General features: G+C 38.1%; 1 protein-coding gene across 2 annotated transcripts in view; it reads right to left on the bottom strand.

Annotated features, from left to right (window-relative positions):
* The window catches only part of kcnn3 (potassium intermediate/small conductance calcium-activated channel, subfamily N, member 3), an 85094-nt gene that overhangs the window by 13352 nt on the left and 44390 nt on the right, over positions 1-27352 (bottom strand). For both annotated transcript variants that reach the window (XM_028013068.1, XM_028013067.1), the window contains exons 4-7: positions 22579-22875; positions 19876-19997; positions 16442-16583; positions 8926-9036 (exon numbers count right to left, since the gene is read on the bottom strand). In XM_028013068.1, coding sequence (XP_027868869.1) covers positions 8926-9036; positions 16442-16583; positions 19876-19997; positions 22579-22875 — 672 coding nt within the window. The remainder of the gene's footprint in view (positions 1-8925; positions 9037-16441; positions 16584-19875; positions 19998-22578; positions 22876-27352) is intronic.

Consider the following 27352-nt stretch of genomic DNA (forward strand, 5'->3'; position numbering starts at 1 on the left):
GTGAAATCTGTTGATTCAAAGGGTTTCCTACACTGCAGCATGCTAGGATGACATATTGTTGCGTGTAATCAGTATAAATAGAAATACTGAAAAGATGTCATTATATACTGTAGTATAATTAGAAATTTTATATGAAGAACGAAAAGTGCCAAAATTAATGATAGGAATTGTATTTGCTGTTCTTTCTTGTTATGTGTTAAGGCATCATTTGTATTGAATACAATTGATAATATATTTAGTTATAATAATTTAAATGTTACAATAATGTATCAAATACACAATACAAATAATTTAAATTGCATATAATTATTTGAGTATCCATATAATAATTTAACATTCTTTTCATTTTAACATGAAATAACGTAAATTATTAGTATTGCTTACAAAGAGACCCTATTCTCACTAAACATTTAAATTATGAAGTTATTATGCATGTTATTTATTTATTTAGTGTATGTATATACAATTTACTTAAAGACATCTTGATGAGGAAAATTGTAGACTGTTATTTATTTATAATAATAATAATAATTAACTTATGTTGGAATGAAATTAAACTATATTTTTTTAAATATAGTTTCTATTTAAATAAAAACAGTATAAATAAGAAATATGTGTCAACTTTAAAACATTAAAAAAGTCACTCTTAACCTCTAAAGACCCTCAAATGCAAATAAATAGATAAACAGTGCAACTACCATGGAAACCCCCCATCCTTGTGCCACAGTAACACGTGGCTTTACCTGCTGTGACCTTCCCCTCAAAGACATGGTGACAAAGGGAAGAGACAGCTCTCACAGACCTTTAGGTAACCTAATCAGATTATATCTTCACAAACTCAAAAGACAAAAACATCCCAATACATGAGATAAAAAGCAGAATGATTCACTAATTTCACTAAAATGTGAATGCTATAATACATTCGTGCAGTGCTTCTATAAAAATGAAAGTAAAAATTTGAGGAAACCTTATTGGGGCAAAGCATAATGCACCCATGGTGTGTCACCAGGCATCTGTTTCACCAGTGATCCATCTGGTTTAAATGGGAATTAAAAGGCTTTTGAAAAGCAAGTTATTTTTACAGTGCAGAGTGGAAGCTAGCTTTGGAGAAGTCTTCAGAGGTTAGATTGCTCCCATTTGGCCCGTGGTGTAAACATTGGAAGGCAAATGCAGCACCTCCTCTCTGGCCAAGGCCCAGAGTGCTTTGTGAAAAAAAAACTCAGAGGGGCGAAGCTCTGAACACACCACAGGGAAATGCAAAAGTGCTCTGAATTTTCAGAATTCCCATTTTTCACAATTAATTACATAACTTCATCAAAATATTTGACTTTTGAGCTTGTATGTAAATATTACTTACTTCTGTATGTTTCAGTTTACAGTGGACTTCAATAACCCACATGTGATCAAAGTTTTGCAAACAGCATGATTTTAAATACACTATATGTATATACCCTAAATGATATTTGTCTTTTCAAGTTGTACCATGATCACTCACTACTAGTAGCCATTATCATATTTCCAAAGTATAGCACTAGATGGATATTTGAGCATTCAGCTGAGTTTATTTAACATAGTTGGGTTCCTGACATGGTCTTGACTGCAGGTTGAGATGTTAAGAATACCTTCAACAAGGTTTATACTAACCTGCTTTATCCACTAACATGTACTGGAAAACACAATGAAGCCAGTTTTACAACAACAAGGAAGGATAGGGTGCTGACCAAAAAGAAGCTTCTGCACCAAAACCATTAACCTAAAAGCTTGAAACTTCTTTAAAAAAGACTAAATTTAATTTATCCTGGAAAAGTGTAATGTTAACACAGAAGAAAACCGTTTCAGACATAAGAACATTGTACTAAATATCAAGCATGGTGGTGGCAGCAGTATGCTGAGGGGCTGCATCGCTAAAAGCTGACAAAATGGACAGGATAACTGAGGACTGCCTTCAAGTTCTTCATATACTCAAAGTTCCAACGTCAACTGCATTGAAAATTGAAAGACTATGTTGAAATGTTGTCTAAATGTCAGAAAACCAACCAATTTAAATTGGTTTCGTATTGGCCGCCATAAGCTACGTTCAAATATCCAGCATGCCTGTTGTGGAGGTGCAACTTACCAATTATTAGTAGGAGTGTATGTTATTACTGTACTCTAGATGTAAATTGAATTATTTTGTGCAACTAGTACATGTTTTTTACATTTGCAGAACTAGGAGGCGAAAGATATCTGAGTTTCCAAACGTCTAGATTTTCTTTTTTTCTTTTAATTTATTAGATTTGGAAAACTTTTGAAGTCAAAGTTAAAGATTTAATCTGCAGTTAGAGTTGAAGTTCAAGCAGCAGAAGCATTTAGTTTATTATACTGATTGCATTGCAATCAGTATTCACAGATTTTTCTGTGTAACGTAATTCCAAATTATATGCAAAAAAATTGTTTATTGGTGTGGGTTTTTTTGTGCAACAATGTCTAAAATATCTGAAATACCAAGGCAAAATGCTACTTGACATGCTATTGGCTGGCATTTGCAAAGCTGTCAATCTATTCACATATTTTGAGGGTGGTTGTGGCACCTAATCCCCATGAATGACAGGGTCCACTGTATATTTAAAGGTTTCACTGGAACTGTAAGTAGTCAGTTAGTTTTATCTAAAACATTTTTGTTTTGTCAAAAGGAAAAATCACAATTTGCCTACTCTGCAAAATCTGCAGAGAGTACGTCCACCTTTTTTAACGTTCAGATTAATTCTCAAGACAGTCCTAGGAATAAAAAAAGCTGTTAAACTTAAAGACATAAATCCACCTCAAGATGAGAGCTATACTTTTATGTGCACCTTGAATGTGCCACATGAAAAAAGCTGAACTCTTCAAACATGAGCAGCTCTCACCTCACAGACAGCAGGGCTGCATTAACTGTTGTTTAATTAACATTATTTTAATCCCATCAAAAGGACAGCCTTTGCTTCACTGAGTGCTGAATGCAAATTAACGCTGTGCACTGAACTGATAAGGTTATTATATCTTTCCTTCATTGTCAGCAACACACCGAAAAAGATGTTCAGATTTCACCATCGCTTCTTGATGCCTGGGTCTAAAAATCTGATCTACAGATAAAAGAGCAGAACTCAAATCATTTTGAAGAGCCACGTCAGGTGAGATCAACAAACACACGTTTCATCTAAAAAGAACAAGTTTGTAAAGCAGATGTCTAAGAAAAAGTTGCCTTCCTGCCAAAGGTGACTGGCTAGAGACTATTTTAGGCTGTGGTACAGAGCCACACCCAGGACTCATTACACAGCGACCCCTCGTTCAGATCAGCTGAGCTCTTCCCTCTTTGGCATTTAACTGACATTCTTGTTAATCCTTCAAAGGGAACGAGACTTTCACTGAGGTAGAAAGTCAGTGTGTGCGACATTCAGCCATTTTTGTGTGTCGGCACATGTACAATTATGGCAGGTTGTAGAATCTATTGTTACATTATTCATTACAAAGCTCTGGCTGATTGTGTTCTTTGCGATAATATGACAGAGAATAGCTCCCGTTGTGTAAATCCACCAGGACGCAACAGCTTTGTTCGCTGGTCTGTAAGCGGTAAAGGGCAGGAGATAATTACAGGTGCGTATGTAGTTGAACCTTTGACGGAAATATCAAGAAGGAGCACGATGCCTGCATGACATCTCCCTTACTCAATTGGCAGCTTCACAAATATTGGGATGAGCTACAGCAAGAATATTACCTTTATAATCAACAGCACCATAGTGCCTGAGGGACCATTATAAATCGATTACCTTGAGAACTTTGGGATTTTGGGTAATTTCTTTTGTCTTAATGTTGGAAGCTCATCACAAGGTCCACCACAATGTGTGTGAAACTGCCAAGAGAAAGTTTTGATTCAATATAATAAACTAAATGCTTCTGCTGCTTGAACTTCAACTCTAACTGCAGATTAAATCTTAAACTTGGACTTCAAAAGTTTTCCAAATCTAATAAATTTTTTTTTTAAAATCCAGACGTTTGGCTGGAAACCCAGATATCTTTCGCTTCCTAGTTCTGGGGGATCCCAAGGCATTACTGTGTCACAAGGATCCATGGATCGTATAACTTCAGCTAAGTTCCTGTCTGCCAGCATGGAGGCCATACAGAACAGAGTGATAACCAGACGCTGCTACAGGAGCAGTCCGCAATGAGATTGTTGAACACTGAGGCAATCAGAGACAAAGACATGAGATAAAACATTTAATCAATTACGCGCCCTTATCACAAATGGAGGAGTAAACGAAGGAATTATTGAGACGAAAGGGTTTAGCTGATGTAAAATAGCCAAGGATAGTTTGTGTTATGCAACACTACCTCATTTCACCACATTTTATTTAAGGTTAATATCTGTCACGGTTACAGTCATATTTCCTGGAGGATTGAGGGTTTATGGTTTGTTGAACTGTCTTCTACCAATACTGTTACAGAAGTGAGTGAATATTAAGTTTTTCTTTTGCAAATAATGACTTGGCACATTCACATAGAGTATTTGTCCTAGGAAGAATGTGTCTGGAGCTACCTATCACTGTTGAAAAGAAGAATGCCATTCTGTATATTTGAAAGGTTAATTTTTACTGAAATTAATAAACTTGTTTCTGGCTTTTACATTGCTACAACAGTTTGCCATAAGCAAACTGAGCTATCATCTTGTTAATGTTAATCTGTGTGCTTAAGAAGATTTAGCAGACAGAATGTGAATATATGTAATTACAGTCTTAAATTGAATATTAAAACATTTTGGCATACAGGGCACAGCAGCCGTTGTAACAACATTGCATTGTCCAGACAGTTTGGTCTTCTTTCAGAAGAGCAGTATGAAAGTGAACCAAATGAAGAAATGAAATCTTTCACTATTCCCCACCAATCAAGCTGAAACTCCTGGACTGGTTATTCCTCTCCTGTATTATGTCTTGGTCAACCTGTTGAGCTGGGAGACACCCTGGTTTTAAATAGCACAAAAAGAACAAAAGCTTTCAGCTTAAGTGAGATAAACAGAGGGTCCACAACAATATGGAAAATCAGTTTCTGAAGATAACACAACACATCACTCAAAGACAGTACGTACAAGCCACACAAGATTTACTGTCTCTCCTTTCAAACAAAATGACTTCTGTTTCTGTGTCATCAGTCAGAACCATGAACTCAGTCAAGTGTTTCCAAGATTAATAGTGGCTAAATAGGAGTCCTTATTTGCTTTTGAATAGTCAGTGACATTTTAAGATGAAAGTGTAGTGTCTCATCACACAGAGAAATACTGTTGTCCTTGGAGAACATTCAAAACATAAAGTTTTACACTGGGAAAGATCAAATAAGGAAAGGCCCAGATTGTTGCACAATAAGGAGATTGTTGACACCTGGAGTTGAAAAGGACCACATGTGAAAAGTGAAAAGGTCTTAAGATTTATCTTAAGATTTTAAGCTGGTCTCACAGAGGTAAGGTCTATGTGCTGGGGAATGCCAAATATGGTATTGGATATGTGTTGCGTAGAACCCTTTAAAAGGACTGTGGACTGTGTCTAGAGATCAAATGAGATTATTTTTTTATACAGTATTTGGGCCAAGTTTTCCTCATGATTTAGTTTCTCTGACTTGGGCTGTAGTTTGAAATGAAATCTTTTATTCCTGAAGCATCACCACATCAGCAACTTGAAGATGACCACGGAAAATACACCACAAAAGTTGAACTCCTTATCTGATTGGGGCCTGCTTTTAGGTTGAGACCCTTGACTTGGCAGATTTAAAACAATGATTTGATCACACCTCTAAGTTTCACAGTCACTTTGACAAACTGCAGGCTCCAGCCATATAGTAAATATAGTAAACCTAAAATAATAAAACCTATTATGACTAAATACCACAGCTCAATAAAATGAATACAAGCATGACTCAGAAATAAGTATTCTGTAGGAAACGTCTGTCATTTCAAACTAAAATACAACTAACCTAACTGTGTTGATATTATTGCAAAAACACTTAATTTCTGTTTTCCAACAACCACACACACAAAAAAGCAAAAAACTAATGAAGCTTTTATGGAGGGATACATCCTGTTAGGGGGAGTAAAAAGACCAACAAGTAACACAAGGAGCTTTACATAGAAGGGGATATGTTTGATTTTCTCTTTACAGTTTAATACCTTTAACTGTATAAACATTGACAGGCAGATGGTTCAGCCAATCACCTGACAAATATTGCCAAAAAACTGCCCTATTTCAAACAGTCTGCAGCCAGATGGTTCTGCACAACAAACCATCTGTCCAAGCAGATTTAAAGACAATTCCAACATACTGGATTTTCCTTCTTTAACTCCAATAAGTGCAGCTGAGTCTAATGCTTGCTAAAAACTTCAGCAATATGAATCACATCTAAACCAAAGAGTGAGAAAATCATGGATAGCTTCAGAGTTACTGAGGACCAGCTTAAGATCTTAAGATCAAACATTAGTGGGCAAAACTCAAGATTGAGATATCTCCTACAAGTTTTGGATTAAAGAATAGAAAGACACAAAGAAGTAAAGAATAAGCATTTACGTTTTCACAATGATGCAATTGTTGTAGTTTCTTTCACGTGGATTTTGTCAATATGATCTTTAAGGGTTGTTTCATTGTGTTACACCTTGTAAATTCGTAAAATTCTGATCTTTGCATTTCTATGAAACGTTCAACATAATTTTAGTTATTTGATCAGGACCCTTGACTTTATTAACATCTATGCTCGACTCATAGATCCCAGTTATGTGGCTTAGGAAACTAGTACCTGCTAAGCTCAAATCAACTGGGCTCCACTCAAGTCTACACAGTTTGGTCATTTTCCATTACAAGCGAGTACCACCTTACAGTAGGTGGGGACATCATGGTAAGGCGGCTAAAAAGGCGGTAGCAAAATTTGTATGTGACAACACAAGACAATAGAGGACTTTTTCTGGTTTAGGATTACTTTGTGTAGCTCCTCTTTATTTTTATCATCAGCCACCAACACAAAAATGTCTGCAGTATTGCCATTTTCCTTAAAGCTTGCAATGCGCTCAGTTATTGTTGCAAGTTATTGAAATATTAAATATTGTAACAGAGTGGCTCTCAGGACTCAACCAGTGTTGGCACCCCTAGAAAAGCATTGACTGGTACTCTCCTGAACTTGCATTTTCAGCTTGAAATACTTAATAAAGAACTCAAATTGTTTCAGAATCTATCGGAGAATCCTTAAAGCTGAACTGAAAGCCGAGTCAGTACTAGTCGAGCTTTGTCCCCAGAAAATAAGCGACAAGGCAGCAAAATCCCACGAAATCCTTTGGAATGACCTCAGAAAGCCCAGAGAAATGTTGATCACTTTGTAAGATTATAAGTACGTCTTCGTGGTAACTGTAAAGAAATGGAGAATGACTCAGGACTTTTGTATATGTAAACATTGACAGAAAACCAATCATGTGCATCATAATTAAATGTCAAATGTCTTGTGAAAACAGATTTGGACGAACTGAAGAGAGACGGCAGGAGGGCGAGGTGAAAGTCAATAGCTCTAAAGCCTGTTTGTTTCTTTGTTGATATTTTATCCATGCTCAAATTATTGATCACTCAACCCCGTTCAGACACCCAGATAACCCTGCTGCCATAATGTACCCTACATATTTGATATGGGAGCTATTTTTAAAACTTGGGTCTTTCAGCTGTATGAAAAATTGAAAAGGACTGAAGGAGGGAGGGAGTGAGAGATGAAGGGAAGGAGGTGTGGAGGGGGCAAGAAAAGGAGAGGGTGAAAGGTGGCAGAAAGAGAAAGAGGGAGAGAAAGGGATTTACTGTAAGAGAGACAAATGTCAAAGGAAAGGGGAGGTGGAGGGATGGCCATGTAGGAGGAAAAGGAACGGTGATGGAAAGAAAGAGGGAGGCAGTAACAGAGGTAGCAGAGCAGGCTGAGCTGGATAGATGACCTTTTATCGCTCAAATAACACGGTTCTCTGACACAACAATGCAGGTTGATGGTGTGATGTGGTAGTTTAGGAAGGTGAAAGATGCAACAGTTTTACCAGATATTAAAATTTAGTGAAATCCTGCAATACTGAACCCACAGGAGAACAGAAATATGTGCCTTTCTTATACAAGCACGAACTGGGTTTTTATGAAATGAACTACAAAGTAGTACAAACATGCTAAGTGGAAAGAAAATGAAAAATGGGTTTCAGTAATTGGTACACAACTAATGGACGGGACTTCATGTTGCTGTTTGTTCACTGAGGTTCTCTAACAAACCTCTGAGGTTATCACAGCTGGATTTATGCTAAGATTCAATTAACCACAGGTGAACTTTACTTGCCTATTTACCCCTTAATGTGTACATTAAGGGGTAATGTACACATTAAAAGTGTTTGTATTTTTCTGTCAAGATTATAAACTGAACATCGATTGTTAAATTAGGCATTTAGAATACTGTTATTTAGTAAAATAAAACATACCTGGGCATAGCTCCAACCACTAGATGGAGTCAGTCCTTTCAATACGATCTTTGAAATGTGTTGAATATGCATCAATAGGCATAAGTGGAAAACAAGTGTGACCTTGCCTGTGAGGTGACAACACTGGATCAGTTATGAATGGTGGATTTGGAAGATAATTGTTTACACTGGGGATCATTTAGGATTGAAAAGTAAATAGAGTTAACCAGATATGCAAAAACAAGAGTTTCATTTGCACAAAAAAAAGCAAACTATGAGTCCTTTCATAGCACCATTATGCACTCTTTTAGTTGGTCTACCATCAAAAACACAGATAAAATACAACAAGATCTTTTTTGTTATAGTACAGACATCTGAAAAAGTTACAGGGCTTGAATACTTTTGCAAGGCATTGTTTGTGTTCTCTGCAACAACCCACTGCCAAGTAAAACCAGGCATATACACACCCTCTTGGTGAGCTGTGTATCCATCATGAAGTTGTGCACGTGTTTCTCAGCCTTGGTCAGCTCCAGCTTCCTGGCTACCACAGCAACCACCAGAGCTGTGCATCCCGCACCCTGAGAGAGACAGAGGGAGAGAGAGAAGAGAGGCGGAGAAAACAAACACTCAGTCAGGATACAGATGCATTAATATGGGAGATTTCTGGATGGGGAGCTACCCCAGACAATTGAAGGTTTGCAAGGGCAAATACGAGGAGCTGAATGACAGAAGGAGAAGTGAATAGGGGGAGAGGAGAGGATTAGGAATAACAGCTCTGCTCCAAATCCACATTTCTTCACGGTGAGAAGCAAGCCAAATCTATTTTCACTTCCACTCCATCTGGTGTAAGACGGTTTCTATATATTCCCTACACATGCAGCTGAAAAATATACCTCCTTTTGGACAAAAAAACTAAAAAAAAAAATCAAGAATCGACACCACCTACTTTCATTTAATTATATGCTGTCAATTTGAATTACATGGTGTCAGTCTTCTCCTCTCACCGGAGTCTTGGAGGCCTTCAGGACGTGTGAAAGTGTAAAACACAAACCAGTTTGTCTGTATTCCAGCTCAACCCACGTGGGACACATGACAAAATTCATTTGGGAGAGAGTGACAGCAGCCTCTCAACCAGAAAGACATGCTTGAGAGGAAAAGAGGAGAAGGAACACAGAGGAAAGGCAGACTTAATTAACTTTCAGATTAGACACTGTTTTGAATGGGGCTGCTGAGTGCTCACAGGTTCCTCTGAAGGTGGCACACACACCGAGAGGAAAGAAAGGGAGAAAGGAAGAAGAGATACGGTGAAGCATGGAATCATGGAGGGAGGGATGAATGAGGAGATGAGGGTGTGTGCATGCAAAATAGCAGGGGAGGAAAATGGAGAAGAAGGCAGTGTTAATGAGGTCACATATCTCCTGATAGGCAATGAATTAAGATTAAGAGTGGTTAATGAAAGTGTACAAGTGTCTTCCTTCCTGCTTGTTAGTGTGTGCATCTCACAGGGAATGGAGGGGCCAGAGGTGGAGAATAAAGGAGATGTAGAGGAAGACAAACACGAGTTTAGAGAGCAAGTTGAGAGAGGGTGCAGCATTCCTGAAACGTGTAGGAAGGAAAGAGCCAAGAATTTGCGCACACTCTTAAAAGACAAGAAAGGTTTGCCAAAAATAAGTTTGGCTGGCTTCAGTGAGATGTAACGCACAAACAGGCATTAGTGCCCACGTCTATGCTCTCATCCACTCTATTTGCGCTCATACAACAGCTATGAATAAAATATGATGAGAGCCAAAGGAAAACCCTTAGAGCATTCATACATGCGCTCAATGAACGAGCGTCACAGTACGTGCAAATACAGCGCTGTTTGCATGGGGGTCCGTCCTGGTCAAGATTAGTGGTGGAGCGATAGGGGAGCGATTGGTTCACCAGGGCAGCTCAGTTGTGTGTATGTGCATGCACTTGTTATGGCGTGAGTGTGTGTGTGTGTGCTCTTCTGTGTGTATATGGGAGTTTATTTATGTATGCGCCGGCATCCATTTGATTCCAGCAGGGTTCCCTCCGCAATCTCCGCAGAGTGATACGACTGATGATGGCTGTGCTGCTATGATTTGTTTTATACGCCTGTCGGGGTGTTTCCCTTTGGTTCCTCCAGTACGGCGCAGCCGTCTACGCAGCAATCAGAAAGAGGGGAAGCTCCATCTGTGCTTGTGCAGTCAAAGCACAAAGCGTCTTCATGAATGTTGAGGATTCTTGCGATAAAATAGGTACAAACTCAAGCTGCTCAGTATGTCGAGTCACAAGTGTCATTGCAATATTAATGCGCGTAATATCGCAACTACAAAAGATTGCTTAGAAGGAATTGTTGATGTTGTATTATGTTGTCACATGCAAATTCTGTTTACCAGTAATAAATTTGAACAGAGACCTTCACTAACCCCAATGCCGACTACTGATGGGCATTTTTAGTGAATAAGAGTTCAGAAATAGTGGTAGGGAAATCACAATGAGAGAAAAGTGTCAGAAAATGGTTTAGTATTTATATCGTCATCGCAATTTTCAAAATTAGTATCCAAATTACGTACATGTCCTTTAAAATCATGCAGCTCACACTGCTATTCAGCAGTTTGTAGCAAAGTTACAGTCATGTCTTCACCAGTCTCACAACAATGTTCCTCTTTCAGAGACGCCTCACGTCATTGATGATTGCAGAAATTTTTGCGCAGCTCTCTTAAGCTCCCACCATGGGATTTTCATCATGTCTAGACTTTAGTTGGCCCAGTGCAAAACCCTAATTCCTTGTATTCATCCATTGTGTAGATTCTTCATTAATCTGTTGACGACCCAGATTAAGTCAAACTTGAGCAGCAGAACAAAAAGTCTTAGATTCAACACTATAATACCTTGGTAAACAGAGGAGGTCATGGTTGCCTTAGCAACTCCTAAGCAGCTGGATCATTATCCCTCCACTACCATACTTAAGAGTTGGCACAGGGTTTTTAATATATTGTTTTCATTAAATATAGCAGTAATGGCCAGAAAAAACTCTTGGTCTGATCTGTTCAAAGGACATGGTTCCAGTAGTCCTAAGGATAATTCAGGTCCAACTTTCCAAACCAATTTTTTGTCACCATAATCTTCTTAGAGAGGATCCTTTCTACTAGCAACCCTTCCAAACCAGAACTGGTCAGTATCTTTCTAATAAGACTGTTATAAACTTTAACTCTTAAAACACTTTTAGAAATGACCTTTAAGAACTGTGAAGCACTTTTGGATTAAGTTGTGTGCATTCAAAATTGTTTGCTGAAATATCCCCAGTTTTTTTCTGTCTTTATTCCCACTGACCTGATTTTGAAACTATTTCCAGTTGCTTTTTTGCTTAAGCAATAAAGTAGTATGTAAATAAACTTGACCTTCCTTGTAACAAACCTGTATGCTCCAAAGACGGAAACTGCTCAATGTCATCCCTTTATAAAGGGATGATCTACAGTATATTATCGATGATAGGTCAAATGCACTTGCACCTCATAGCATCCATGCCTTCTATGTACGCATCCACATTATTTTTGAAATGCAAAAAAATCCCATTCATTTAACTGCTCAGATTTACAGGGGAAAACATGTATGCTTTCGTTTTTATTTCCACTAAACTACTTTAAATCCCATGGCAACTATGAGTAGTCAAAGCTTTATCAGATCATGTCCTATGTAATTTGGGTATCTTTATGAATTGTTTGGAAAAAGGTGGGGAATCTAGGATGGGACATGACAGCTCACAACAGTGGTTGTTGTGATTTAAAGTCATCTGGCTATAGAAAGATTTTGTTCAGTAAATTTATACCAAGCATAGAGAAATAAACCAAAAGAGAAGCTTGACATTTAAAGAGCCTGACTATTATGGGAGATTTGTAATGCAGTATCAAAATATCACTACTAGACTGTTTCTGAGTAAATGGACTATCTCAGTATTTCTCTTTGCTGTTCTTGGTTTCCAGTGTGTTATAAACAGTCAAGCCTTCTTTGAGGGATTATCTAGTGTAATTTGTGTGCACACTACAAAGTCTGAGACAGACAAACATGTTTAAGCAAAAAAAAACAAAAAAACAACTGGAAATGGTTTCAAAATCAGGTCAGTGGGAATAAAAACAGAAAAAAACTGGGGATATTTCAACAAACTATTTTTAATGCAGAATGCATGCACTTGGAGGATGAAAGAGCACAAAGCCATTTGAAAAGCAGTTATTCTTTTAAACCTGACAAAGCAGAGTTTATACAAGAAGAAAGTGGCAACTAAGGCCAAGAAAACTCATCATATGTTTGCATTACAGGCTGCATTTAAAAAAGGCATAACTCCAGGGTATAAAAATTGGAGTCAGTGCAGGAATACCTGGGAGAAAGTGTCAGACGTGGGAGAAAATACATTTACATGCTCAAGTTCATAAAAATACTTAAACTTTGTACATGATTTACTTACGATCTTAATTATTTCAGTAAATAATATGCTCCTTATATCTTGTCATTGCAAATTTTGTGAAAATCCAGATAATTCAGTCGTATGTGAATTTGGACGGGGCTCTGTGACAACCAACTTTTTGTAATTTAGGAATGACTCTTAAATAAGTCAGAATAAGTTTGTCACACCCTGCTAATTTAGAAAACCATCACAATTTTGTGGATTGGGTCCTCAATCCCAGGTCCTCATTGGCTGGTGTCTTGAAATTGTTATACAAGCTTTTGATTTTTGTTTTGATTCTACAGGTCAAGCAGTAACCTGGCCTTGATGTGGCTTGTAAAGTTTAACATATAAAGGTAGTTAACCACAGTTAGTGTAGGATTCATTTGCCCATAAAGCTAGGGCTAGTTCGACCTCTTGTAAATGCAAAAGGGCATTTTGCATTTACGCAGATTATCTTTGGTTTATTTTAAAATTTGCTTGATGATTTGAAACATTTAAGTGTGACTAAAACAATAAAAAACAGACTGTGGACAAATCTGCAAATCATGTAGTCAGTTGTCAATGTGATCCTGCATTCTCATAATTTGATTCATTGAGGCAAGTATCCCTTGTTGTATTTTAATTTAAGACAAATATCTCACATTGTTCACAGCATTTTAAAGCTTTTTACCTTCCCACCATCCACCCGCTGACAACAAATACACAACCGCCCACATGTGCTCACTGACACCTGGAACACCCCCCAGGTAGCCTTTGGACGATGGTATATTCCTTCATGTGTTGTCATAGTAACATCAGTGAAAATTTCTCCCGTTCAAACTCATTACATTAACTCTCAAACACACATCCACACACGCCGGCACACGCAAACAATAATAAAACATATCCTCTTTATGCTTTGATTTTCTCCATGACTGAAACTCCACTAGATATTTTCCTGTGAAGCAACATGACCATCTGATGTTCAACAAAAATAAAACACACCGACCGCTCTGAGGAGCGCTTGTTTATGTGTTTGTCAGAAGAGTGTGTGTGGGCGCCACGCTCAGAGTGCATGTCAAGTTCTCTGTCAGTGTTGTGTGTGTGTGGAGGGGGGTATTCAGTCCAGTCTGTAGCAGTGGGCTTGGGACTATCTGTATCCACCCCTCTGTTTTATGTCTGTCTCTTTCTGTGCGTGTTGTGGTGAGAGTTTTACTCTATCTCAAACATCTATTGGATGATTCACCCAACAAAAGCGGTCCGTGTGTGTCTATCTTGTGTGAAACGGTGTGTTTGCTCACACATTTAATGGACTGCAAAGTGAGGAAGGTAGGTGAGTTGGCAAACACAGAGAGAGGTTGGATACGGTGAGGATAAAAGAATACACATGCTGTTTTTGGGAGAAAACTGAATCATCTATCTGAATATTTTCAAAGACCAGTATACACACAGCTCAAGAAAGTTTCTAAGTGTTATTTTTTGTGAAAGAGTCATTTCAAGCATTTTTGAGTAGTGCTCTTGTTTTCATTGAGCAGCCATTAAACCGTATCTTAGGGCACTTCTGAAGTGTGTGTAATGCTAGTGTTAAATACTATAACTCAATTTACAGTGCCCTCATACAAAACACGCATGTTATGTTAAAAAAAGGTTGCAAATGGATTATAAAAATTCCTGCAGTGATGGTAATAGAAGCAAAATGTTATAATATCGGGCCATCTTGTATTTTTCTTGAGTGTGTGGAGTGTAAAAATGAGAGGTTGTTGTGGTTCTGACTTTTTGTGCTGTTATATACCCCTGTCCCCACCATGCAGTAATGTCACCAACCTTGCCTCTGCTCTCATTACATTATTAATAGAGGCGCTGCTAGGATATTTTTAAAAAAGAAAAAAACAAAGAGGCTGTAAAAGTGAGGTGAAGTGTAGCAGCTTGGTGACCTTAGACAGGAGCACACAGTGGGAATTATGAGTTACGGAGAAAGGAAGTGAGAATAAAAGGGCTTCTTTGTCACTGTGACTAACTAACTTTATTAAAGATAAGTTAAGTAAGAGTCATGTCAAACTGAACTCTTAGGATATTTATTAGCATGTCATTTAGCTCTGGACAAAATATCAAATTGCAATCATCATCGCAATACCAATATGTGCAAAACTAAAAATAACTGTTTTGATGCATTTATGTTCTAATATGTGTCAAGCACCAGGTATTCATGTTCTTGATCCAAATCTGTATTTATTATACCAATATTTATATACACTATATATTCTCACTGTCTGATATTTTCCTTTTAACAATATGGGAAAGCCTAGGATATCATAGTATGGCTTTGTCTACTTCTGATTCTGATGAAATCCCACCATCTGTGTTAATTAGAGGCATGGCTGTAGAAATATTTAAAGACAAACACCTCAAATATTCAGTTTCCTTAAGTGATGTCATTGGGAAATCAAAAGAAATGAGTCAAAATATCAGGAAAAGAGCTGAGCAGCCACAAGTCTGGATCATACTTGGGTACAAATTAGTTGATACACATGGCTGTCACGTTCAAGTATGAACAGCAGAGTCATGTCCAGTCATCATGCCATCAAAAAGGAGAACAGAATAACAGACCTTGTGAAGATGCTGTCTGAATCTGGTAAGAGAGTATCCTTCAAATTACACAGTTAAACCAGTCCTGTACCAAAATGTGCTGAAAGGCCACTCTACAAGGAAGAAGCCTTCAAAAACAACATATAAAGACAGACTACATCTGTCACACACATTAGGTAAAAAGAAATGTGCTAACTATGTAATGGGGGGAAAGCAGCATCATTTTGTCATTTGGGTGGTTTCAGAAGAAAGGACTTAAAATTAGAGAATCACAAGGAAACAATATCAAAACAATATCTCATAAATAAGCCAGGAAATAAAAGCTTGGGCACACATGGGTCTTCTAAACAAATTATGACACAAAGCACACAAACAATTTGGTTAAATAGTGGTTTAAGGGCAACAAAGAAAGTTATGATCTCATTCCCATCAAACAAAAAAAGATCACAAATCACCTCACCTGCAGAGTGCAGACGTTGTCTGCTTAAACACTACTGCTAGCAGATGGACGACAGATAAAAATAAACATGTGGCCTTGGAGAACAAGAGGAGGAAAAAGGAGGAGAAGAAAAGAGAAAACAACAAAAAGATTTGATGAAATGTAAGGGGTAGATAGTGGCAAAGAAAGAAAATGAAAGAATGATGGAGGTAGTGAGAAAGTGAGAGTGGGAGGACATGGCACATTGAAAGGTAGGACCTTCATTATGCAATGAGGACAGAAACACGAATAACACACAAAAATACACACAAACCACTAATGTGCTCTTGTTTGGACGCCTACGCGACCAAAACACACAGAAGCACAGATGCAGCTAATTCAGAGAGGATTGCCCAAATTACACAAGGCTGAATTTCTCTCGCAAATGACAGCATGTTCTCCAATCTGCTGACCTTTGAACATGGTGAGGACAGCGCCTTGGGGAGACTGTGAGGGACACAGGAGAAGGAGGGACAGAAAATATACTGACCATAATGCCTGTGAGCAGACAGACTCCTTTGCCACAGTAGGTGTGAGGAACCATGTCTCCATAGCCGATGGAAAGGAAAGTGATAGAGATAAGCCACATCGCTCCCAGGAAGTTACTGGTCACATCCTGAGCGTCATGGTACCTGAAGAAAAATAAAACCCAGTTTATAACAGATAGCTAGTAGTAAAAGATGAATAGTGGATACGACACCTTCTAAAAATATAAATATCTCTTGAATGTTTTCACATTTTGTTTTATTACACTGACAAACACCAATGTATTTTATTGAGCTTTTAAGTGTTAAGTGCTTCTCAATTCCAGTCCTCAGGCCCCCCTACTCTGCATGTTTTAGATGTGCCTCTATTCCAGAACAGCTGATACAAATGATTGCATGACCTCTTCTGCAGCCATCAAGTACTGCAGAGGCCTGCTAATCATCCACAGATTCAATCCAGGTGTGTGGCAGAAGGGAAACACCTAAAACAAGCAGGGCAGTCTGAGGACCAGAATGAGAAACATACAACAAAGCTTGGTGGGAATGCAAATCAGATGGAAATTTTACTTCAGAATTATGCTGTGTCTTTGTACTTCCTCCATCTGAGGTATTACTTTGTAGAACTACATTTTTCTGTCACTGCATCTTATTTGGGCACACCTAAAAAGTTACATTTTTGCTCAATTTTATTTAAAAAATAGTGCAAGTTCTGTCAAATTGTATGGAGTTTGTGTGTGAATAGTCATTAAAAACATGAATATAATTTGATGTAAACAATCCAATTGTAAATCTGGTTGTATGTTTAGTGTGGAAGTCCTGCAGGAAGGTCCAGCTCCACCTCAGTATCAAATCTTTTGGAAGTTCTAACAGGTTTTCATTCGGTGTTGTCCAATACTTTGCTCCGTTTATCATCCCATCAACTCTCACCAATTTCTCTGTTAGTGATGAAGATAAACATCCTCACTGATTGATGCTGCCAACTGCATGTGAGGATGGTTTCTTCAGGGTGTTGTGCAGTGTTATTGTTTCACTAAATGTATGTTGCTGTTAGAGGCTGTCAATCAGTAAAAAAATGGATCTCCATTCATATCCTATGGAACTTGTGCAATGAAGCGATGGTCTCTTGTCCTCATCCAGCTAAGCGCCCGGCACAGTTCGTGCTTAAACACATACATGTGCACATGGGGTCAACACAACACAAGAAAGTTGAAAATGTTCAACTTCTGTTGCTGTCTGCTGCTGTTCGTTTCTCCTCATATATCGGGTTAGTAACACAGAGGTATTTAGGTCAAAATAGGTAGTTTGATTAATTTGCGTTATGTAATATCAACATGTTAAATTTTCAGATTAACCGCATGCGTTAAAGTTAAAAATTGATATTAGTACAGCTATAGTGGTACTTTTTATAGATTCTCCAAACTGAATTGTGAATCTTGTCAGCTCCTCCAGAGCTACCATTGCCTTTTAAGTTGTTTAGGTGGATGGCTGTGTCTTGGCACATTTGTTGTTTTGAGAAGCTCATAATTCATGAAATGTTCACAGTTTGAGGCAGTTATAACCTATCGCTTCTCTCAGCTTCTCTGCAACTTTTCAGCATTTCAGATTTTTATTTGTAAAGTTTTGAAAACCTGGTCTGTCATATATGCTCACAATAAGGAACAGTGTAATTTGTAGTTGTGAAGTGATATAACGTGGAAAGCGTTTAAGGTGTGCGACCACTTTTGCAAAACACTGCAGTAATAGTAAAACATAACAGGCTCACTGGCTCAGTCTGTAAATGTGGGCGTCAAAACTAAAACACGTGTCATGCAATTTTTCCCAGCACTGAATAAAACACATTACTGCAACTCCATCATTCTAGTTCCCATAGTTACCAAACCCAGTACAGATCAGAAAAATAATCTCCTCTTTCAAAAACCTATTCAACAGAAAAATAATAATAAAAAAAACTTAACCTTGAAAATTGGTCTTTCACACTGTACATGTACTGAGACACTGAGCAAGAAAGTTTTTAATGGACACATTCTTTACTTTAGGTGAAAATAAACTTTTTTTGTTGTGAATGTAATTTGCAGTGAGTGGAGAGCAAATGTAAATTAAAGATGAATGTGAAACAGGGCAGCCCAGCAGCCATTCAATGATGTTTTTAATCAAGCTTATTAACCAAGTGACATTTCCCGTCATCTCTGAGATTATCTCCAAAAGCATCAGAACTCATCTAAGCAGTCAGTCACATTTTGCCTAATACGCAATGGCGCATTAGAAACATTACACAACTGATGAAATTAAATTATCCTTCAAATGTAACGAGTCATGCGATAACCACTTTACAACACCTCTCAGCTATAACTGAGCTTATAGGTGTTTTTTCCTACATCTGGGTACTGAATTGATGACAAACAAGATCAGTAGCCAGCACAGCTGTAGATTTGTTGGTGCATTAAGGAAAGTTGTTGTCTTTAGGTATGCATATAAAAAAAAAAACTCATTTATTTTTTAAAAATGAATTTGAACTAATATTGGTAGATGAGAAAAGCGGGTTGTGTTAAGTTTGTTTTCGGTGTTAAAGTGATTGGAAAGATCTTAACATGAACTTGGCAGAAAGCCCAACATCTGAAGTGAATTAGGATAATCGTCTGCAAAATGCAACTTCTGGCTGCAATATTAATAAGAATCAGGCTTTGGCTAGTCTTTCATAAGAAAATAATAAGCCACACCCTTTTGCTTATTTATCTATCCTAGTTATATCTTTGCAAAAATTAAACATCAACATCAGAAGATTTGCAAGGGTTATGATGCAGATTTTGAGTATGAGTAAGTACACCCTAAAGTACAAGAAAGAATGAAGTTGTGGGGCATTTCCTACATCTTCACCATTTAGCTGAAGCTTGTGGCTCTTAGTTTTTTCAGCTTTGTAACTTTGCTAATCACGAACAATGATCTTACTCATTGATTCAAAGTCTGTTATGCAAGTGATGTCCAAACGTTTTGGGATTTGGGTCAAAATGTCCTGTTAAAATGCTTGCAAGGAACATGTATATATACAGTATATATATATTTTTTTAAGTAAAAACAATTTAAATGTCTTTTTTGTATGTTTGTTTTACCTGCCAACAAAGAGCTACACAGACAATATTTAATGTAAAATCCCCAAGTGACGTAACATTTTTTTTTAAATAACATAAAATAATTTGTATTCACATAAGGTAAACAAAGAAATGTGCAAACTCTGTGATGGGTGAATCAAAATAAACACACAACAGATTTAAAAAAAAGTTTAATTAGAATCCTGAAGAATAATAACTACACAGACATTCCTCATATATATATTTTTTCCAAATGCAATCAGTTATTTAAATTTCCTAATATTATCCAAACTCACTGTCACATAATTACTAATCCCAGAAATACACTTAGATGCATTAAGTCCTGTACTGACCTCTCACACACTCGTACAGTCCAGGCAGCGATGATCCACAGAGATATGCTGAAGACCAGCAGCACCGTCCCAGGGCAGATGGTCATGAGGGTTTTCATTACAAACCTTGTGTTAAAATGGACCTGAAATAAGAACACAAACTGAGTACAATGGAGCTGATAAAGGACAGTATATTGCTGAGTGAATCTAAAACAATCTTCTTGTGAACCTTTAAATCCCCAATTGGAACCCATTCAGACTGGAAATTTTCCTAATTAGCCTTTACAGTAGCTGTTGATAGAAGCGGGACACTGAGATACTGACACTAACAGGAGTAGAGAGCAGGTCCTGACCTCCGCTTTGGGTCAAGCTTTACTGTGTCTCTGAGTAATTGGCCCGTTTCTGAGTAGCTGTTAAACGTGACTCATTTGTCAATAAGAGGCAGACGGTGAGGTTCTGGCAGATGGATCATTTGATGGTTGGGCCCTGGAAGGATAAAGCGAACGATAAATGAGTTGTCATTTTAGAGCAGCACTTCAGTGGCAGCTTCACCTCCTCTCCTTGTCACTGTGAGCGAGACGGCCAGAGGAATGTCATCATATTTACGACAGCAAACATTTAAATCACTTGAATGAAGTTGGGTTTGTCTCCATTGCTGTCCTTCTTTTACACCTAATTCACAGATTACAACAATGTGTCACATCTTAACATCCTGATATTACCATCCTGTTTATTGTTAAATGGCAAAATAAACACGCCTCATTCCCTCTATTTTTTATAACCAGTCCCACCTCAGTAAATATCAAGTTTCCCAACAACAGCACACCAACATTTTCAAACAGTAGTACAACTGAATTTATTAAATTATAACATAATAGGAGAAAGAACGAAGAAAGGAAAGAAGATAGGAAGGAAAAAAGACAAATAAAAAGGTGGGAGAGATGGAAGGATGGAACATTGAGTGAATAGAAGAAGGGATAAAGTTCAGAACTTTATAAATAAAAACTGGACTTAAGGTTGGATGATTTCCATTCATCAAAACATGGCTGACTTGCATCTAAAACTTAGCCAGCTTGCCACAGAAAAAGCACAGCTCAAGTTGTATCTCATAACATTTTTCATCCAGTCCCTTAATACACATTATCCTAGAGTGCTTAAATGTACAAAATGGAGAGAAATACATTGTTGTTAGGTTGTTTTGCAAATGGTAGGCTCAGTGTTTCCCCAAGTGATTTGGTCTTGATCATTGCTGTCTTATAATAACAGCAATCCCTTTGTAGAACAACTTATTGCTTTAATCAATCTTAATTTCTATGTCTTTTTTATCTGCCTCTCTCCATCCTTCTGTCTCTCTCTTTATCTCATATTTTATTTGTCCCTGTCTCGCTCCACCTTTATCTACTGTCTCTCTCTCTCTCTCTCTGACTACCATTTATGTATTTACTTACAAAGCTCAGCTTCACACAGCTGGAGGGAGTGTTTCCCCTGTGATAGTCAAGCCAGGTCAAAACCATTTACTCAGTGATGGCTGGATTTTTGCTGCGTGTCAGGCGAAGGACGTGAAACACTTTGCTTATTTTGCGTACTTGTACCTTCACTTTACGTACCAGGAGAAGAGTTACTCCTGCAGGAGAATGAATGCAGCCATCAAAACGAAATTTTGTGCCGATATCTTTCCCTGCATTGCAGGTTTTTGCAACATATCTTCCTGTGTGCTCTCTGACTGCGGCAGGTAGTGAGTGTTTACCCAACTGCTAGAGCACCTGACTCAACCTCAGTGACACAGAGTATGAATGCACGTTTTGTCCAGTTTGCCGTTTCATAAGAGAGAACTGAAAGTAGAGGAGTGAACATGTAGGGACAAAAGCAGCTCATGACGAGATCTGGTGTTATTTAGATAGGGTAGTAAAGATATTTACTTTGAACACAAGTACTATGTACAGTGATCTTCTTAGGGGGATCACAGAACCTGCATTACCCTTTAGATAATGGTCAGCTGTAGCTTAAGCTTGGTAACTTGGTAAGTATAGTAACTTTTAAATCCCCCTGGTTATCAAGCTTGGAACAGGAGCATCATTAGGTACAGTATCATGTCACTCCCAGATCCATTTTTTTTAGCTTGGAAATACCGGGAACATCATATATTGTCACTGAATTTATCCCCGACTGGGAGTTCTTAAAATTTTCTCCACTCCACTTTTTCTACTGAGTACCTACTTCCTACTGACTGAGTTATTTATTTATATTTACCATACAAATCGGACTTAGCTTGATAAAACCATCAAACTACTACTATGGTACCACTAAAGGCAGCCCAGCGCTTTGAGAACCATGGGTATGTTGTATGACCTGCTAAGTTGTTCTTCCATCCTCATTTTCTAACTTCATTCTTCTCCTGTTTTTTACAACCCTTTTGAGTCATATGCAATATGTTGTTCCCTCTAGGCGCTCTCATTTCATACTGTATATGAAAGATTCACCACAGCGTACATCCAAGTCTCTAAGCACAACAACAAACAAGAAGAGGAAGGGATTTCAACAAGCTGATGAAAATAAGATCTGATGTGGAGCAGAGAACGAAGGAAGGAATTCATATATTAAGAGATGGAAGCTCTTGACATCTGTAGCTTAGGATTTTCACCACTTTAGTCCAGTTAAATCTTGAAGAATATCACTCTCTTGAATCCATGCACCAAGCACCTGCAAGCAATAAAGTTTTCTGACCTTATTTAGGGCACCTATACTCCTGGAGGAGGCGTCAGTGAAGAGCTTGCTGTGCAGAAGCATGACTCTGGCGATGAGGTAGAGGCGCAGGAACATGGGCACGCTCAGCACCATGTCCAGGTCTGCCTCAGCCTGTGAAGGCGCATAAGAGAAGGCCAGCCGCGCCCGCCACTGGAACTTAAAGTCCCCAGGCACAGGATGCACGGCAGACACCAGCAGCTCCAGGGCTATTAGCAGAACCCTCTCCATGGTCATGGCGATGCGCCAGTCGTCCGCCCCGTTGTCTATGACGAACAGCTGTGGGGGACAGTCAGGACACGGCGAGAGTCAAGTCAGTAAAAAGAATGAGACGTCTATTAATAGCTCTATGGGACAAAAAAACTTCATGATGAACCTCTTTTGGCAGAGTCCCTCATCACTACAGCAGACTGATTTGATGATTATAGATACCAGCAGCAAATCAGAGTAAATGTCTTTCCTGCGATGTAAAACAAAATCCATTTAATCAGCAGTTCAGCCTCCTTGCAGCCCTCTGGCTCGTTTTCATATAACCTGCAAGGCTCGTCTTTCTAAAATTAAACCAGAGATGCTGAGTCGTGGAGTACTGGCTCTAATGCAAAATAGGATTGTAATTACAGAATTACTTTTATTTCTTTGTTTTACACAGAAAGGGCATTGTTTTATGATCCATGTAACTTTGAAGGCTATGAGTGAAAATAAAGGGTAAAAGGGGGTCAAGGAGGCCAAACATCCACTTTAGGAAAAAACCTGGAGTCAGAGGAAGTCTGTCACCTTGTGTTAAAATGAAAGAAGTTCCAAATCTTTTCTATATTCTCCATATATGGCCAACACATCAAGGCACTGTATTGTATGACTTAAAAAATGTTGAAAACTGTGAGTGAAGAACTGAGGACTGCTTGCTGAATGTACAGGTAATTGAAGAAAAGATTATAAATTAAATTTGCACATATTTGCTACCCATTTGCTGCGACCAGGATGGTATGAAGGACACTCATTTTCCAGTTTGTCTGTAAAACTATAGCTGCACTTTGTAAACATCAGAAGAAATAACCTCCCAGTAGGCATCTTGGGGATGACAAAAGGCTGTTATATACCTGTGAATTTATGTTTGCCTATTGATCACCTGAAAAATGATGAAAACCTGGACAGTTTCATCAATCAATGAATACTCACAAGATGTCCAGGATGGAACGAGAAAAGTGGAAATGTTCGAGGAAAAGAGGATGTTTGATCACCCAAACTTGTTTATACACAGCAGGTCTTTATCCGAAATATACATATAAGAATTCAAACACACAAAAGAGATTTCTTAAAGCAATTTTTTAATGTTACTGGAACATTAACAATGAGTGAAGAGGAAGTGAAGAATTATTTTAGACCCGAGTATCCTTCCTACGGATGAATGGATCATTTAATATCTGCAGAAGGAGTTGGTTAGAGCCATTGATCTTGCTGGCCTGATCGATCCTCTCAATCAATTTCTTCTCATGTTTAACTGAGAGGTTAACGTACAAAGATGTTATATAAATGAGATAACTTCCAACAAAAAAAAGCATGTGTGCTTACTAAAACCAAAGTTTCTCAAGTTTCTCAGAAGAGATCATTCTTTTCTTGAGTTTCTGTACATGAAACCTTCATGCAATAAGAAAAAATAAGTAAATTGCTTACAGCCCCTTGGATCTGTTTAAAATGGGTGACTTGTTGGTCTTTATAAGTACTTATAGCGATAACTGTGGTGCAGCAGTCTTCTTGTTTTACTTACACAGAAGTCAAGAAAGTTTCTCTCAAACCAAGAAACAAGACCTTTGTGGGAACAGTGACCCTTAATCACAGTCACCGGACTGGAAAGGAGCAGAAAGACGAAGGGAGGACGACATGCAACAAAGGTCCCGATGTCTGGACCTGAACTCTGGACGGCAGCATCAAGGACCAACAACCTTCATAGATGGTGAAACTGCTCCATAGCAACATCATGAATGCCCCAAATAACAAGCTATGTCATCATATGAAGAGGTCTCCTGTATTTATTATTTCTATACATGTTAAATAATAAAGAATATAAACACATATCCTTATAGAACACTTTTATGTAAGACAAAACAAACTCAGAAAATATGTGCCTGAGCAACTTGTTAATGGAAATAATAAGGCTGCTACTGACTTTCAGCTCACACAAACATTTTAAACACGGATGCAATGTAGAAAGAGGAACAGAGGAGGATATGTACCCCCCATTTCCCTCTCAAAAGGCAGATTTGGTACCCTGCTGTCCAAAAACAGCGTTGCACTATTTTAACAGGATATCGTTCATGCACGAGGACCAAGAGGAAAACGGCTGTAGCCTGTTTTCCTTCAGGGCTCCTAGAAGCTCATCAAATGTTTCTTGCTTAAGTGTGATTGGTCCATCCAGCTGACACTCCATCTGGTTGTAGAGAGCGCCTGGAATTATGCACCGGTGTTTTGTCTGTGTTCATCTGCTTGCAAGTTGTTAGCATGCTCTGGGTCACATGACTCAGATGGATTTTAATGTCAGAGCTTTTATTGACATTAACATCTGGTAATTATGTGATAGACATTCTAAGTTATAGGATGTCTAAAAAACATAGACGACATAAGAGACTTCATTACAAGTCAAAGTGTGAGTTAGTCCAACACATTGCACCTCGACACTCTGGACATCCTTCCCCTCATCTTCTAAAAACCCAGATTCTTGTCAAACTGAGCCCCACAGAACTTTTTATTTTTACTAGTTTTAATTCATTTTATTGGAGCTTTTCAATGAAATCTTTCTCCAAATATACATTATAAATGTGCTGTTGAATGACAATAACGCCTGTCTATGACTATGTCTGTGTAATTGCTTTATTCTTGCAAAGTGTCTGGGGTTTATTAAGAGCCCAGACAAATAAAATGTGCCATTGTTATTATTAAAACTGCAGAGCCGAGCAACAACACAGAGATGTTTAAAAAGCTTATTTCCAAAGAGTTACTCTTGTTCATCACTTTTCTTTTTCATGTATTGTTTGTGTGTTGAGAGGCATCGACTGTTTAAAAAACACCAACAATGAACGTTTGAGGGAAAAATAGAATAAAACTTTGGATTACAAATGTAATTTTATTCATCTGTACTTTTTTTATTAATTGCGAAACTGAGGTTTTATTTAATCCCAGAAGATGACTGTACCATAAAATTGTCCCCCTGTTCATATGTCATGCATCAATATATTTTTGTCAGGTGATGGATAGTAGAAGTGGAGGTAGGAGAGGAGAGTTTTGTATAACAATATTTCATCCGTGGGGACCTCTGAAATAAGAAGAAATGTGCTTGTTTTAAAGCAGCATGGGGATGAATTGTATCATAGGCGACAAGTCTATGATTATTGGTGTTTTAAATGGTTAGCAAACTTTGCAGAGTTATTTGTAAGACGATAAAACCTCACCAGCAGAAGAACAAATAACTTTAAACAAAACAAATTAAGCATTTTAAAAATCATAGGTGTACATTTACTTAAATCCAATGTAGAATAAGCTAATTGCCAAGTACTCAGTTATAATCTTTCCTTTAGCCAAGTAAATCTCCTGGCTCTTTTACTTGACAAATAAATTTGTGTCAAGGGAACATGGTGGATCGCAGCCAGGAGGAAAGCTTTACCCTGCTACTTTTCTTGGAAAACAGATATTAGCTAAAAAAAATTTCAGTGTGTGTGAATATCAAGCTTTACTTCTGTAGATGACCCAGATTTTGTGCACACATGTTTCTACCTTCCCTGTAAATTAAAGGCTAATATACTGTATGTGTCTTATCTGCTAAATAAACAGTCATATGTTTAACACCCACTTACATCACATGCTTACTCATTACATTTACCACAACTTTCATTTAGACTTCCCCTGCAGGAATAGCTTTAGAGAGTATTTCTTGTTCATTGTCGTCCTCCAGAGTGAAATCAAATTTCCGGCTTCACTACAAGCGTTCCTTTAATTGCGGTTTTCCCTCCATGTTTGTGGATATTTCGTGTTCGTAATTGCTGTGGTTACTCTTGATATTGTCACCAAAGCTGCTGTTATAAGGAGGTGGTAAGAGCAGGTTTTCAGAGAGGAGGCCCTCCCTCCAGGAGGACCTGACAGGAGCCGGGGAGAGGAGAGAGGGCGGGCGGGAGTGGGGCTGATGAGCAGAGTGCAGTGGAAGTAGATGAGTGAGGAGTAGAGGAAATAGAGAGATAAAGATAGGTACAAGGGGATATCAGGGAAAGGGAGACATTTTGGTTTGCTTCTGCACTTAGAGGCAAATGAATCACAAAAATCCAAACTAGTTGGACTGAGTCCGATTTCATCCTTTCCAAACACTCCATGGCAGGGGGTAGGAATATCACAACCTTTTGTAATTTAATGGCGGGGGGAGGGGAATGAGAAAAGAGTGTCCAAAGTGGAGTATTTCAAACAAAGCTAGAAAGCTGATGATAAAGAGGAGTTTATTTTTTAAGAATCAAAGTCAGTCGAAGCATAACCAATAACACAGCACATTAATGGCATCAGACACGCTCCACAGTGGAGCAAATAGTTGCCTGTAGCAAGAAGATTGAATCGTTTGAAGGCCAACATGGGGTCTTTCTGTAGATTTGTTTGTCTTTTATCTGACCTGTACAAAATGTATTGACATAAATGTTCAACATTTTAGATCAATCAAAATGTTATAATCATAAACTGCAATGCTTCAAAGATTATTGTTGTGGATGATAGGGGTAAAGAGCAA

The sequence above is a fragment of the Xiphophorus couchianus genome, chromosome 3 (genome assembly GCF_001444195.1).
Source record: "Xiphophorus couchianus chromosome 3, X_couchianus-1.0, whole genome shotgun sequence".
In the NCBI taxonomy this organism is placed as follows: Eukaryota; Metazoa; Chordata; class Actinopteri; order Cyprinodontiformes; family Poeciliidae; genus Xiphophorus; species Xiphophorus couchianus.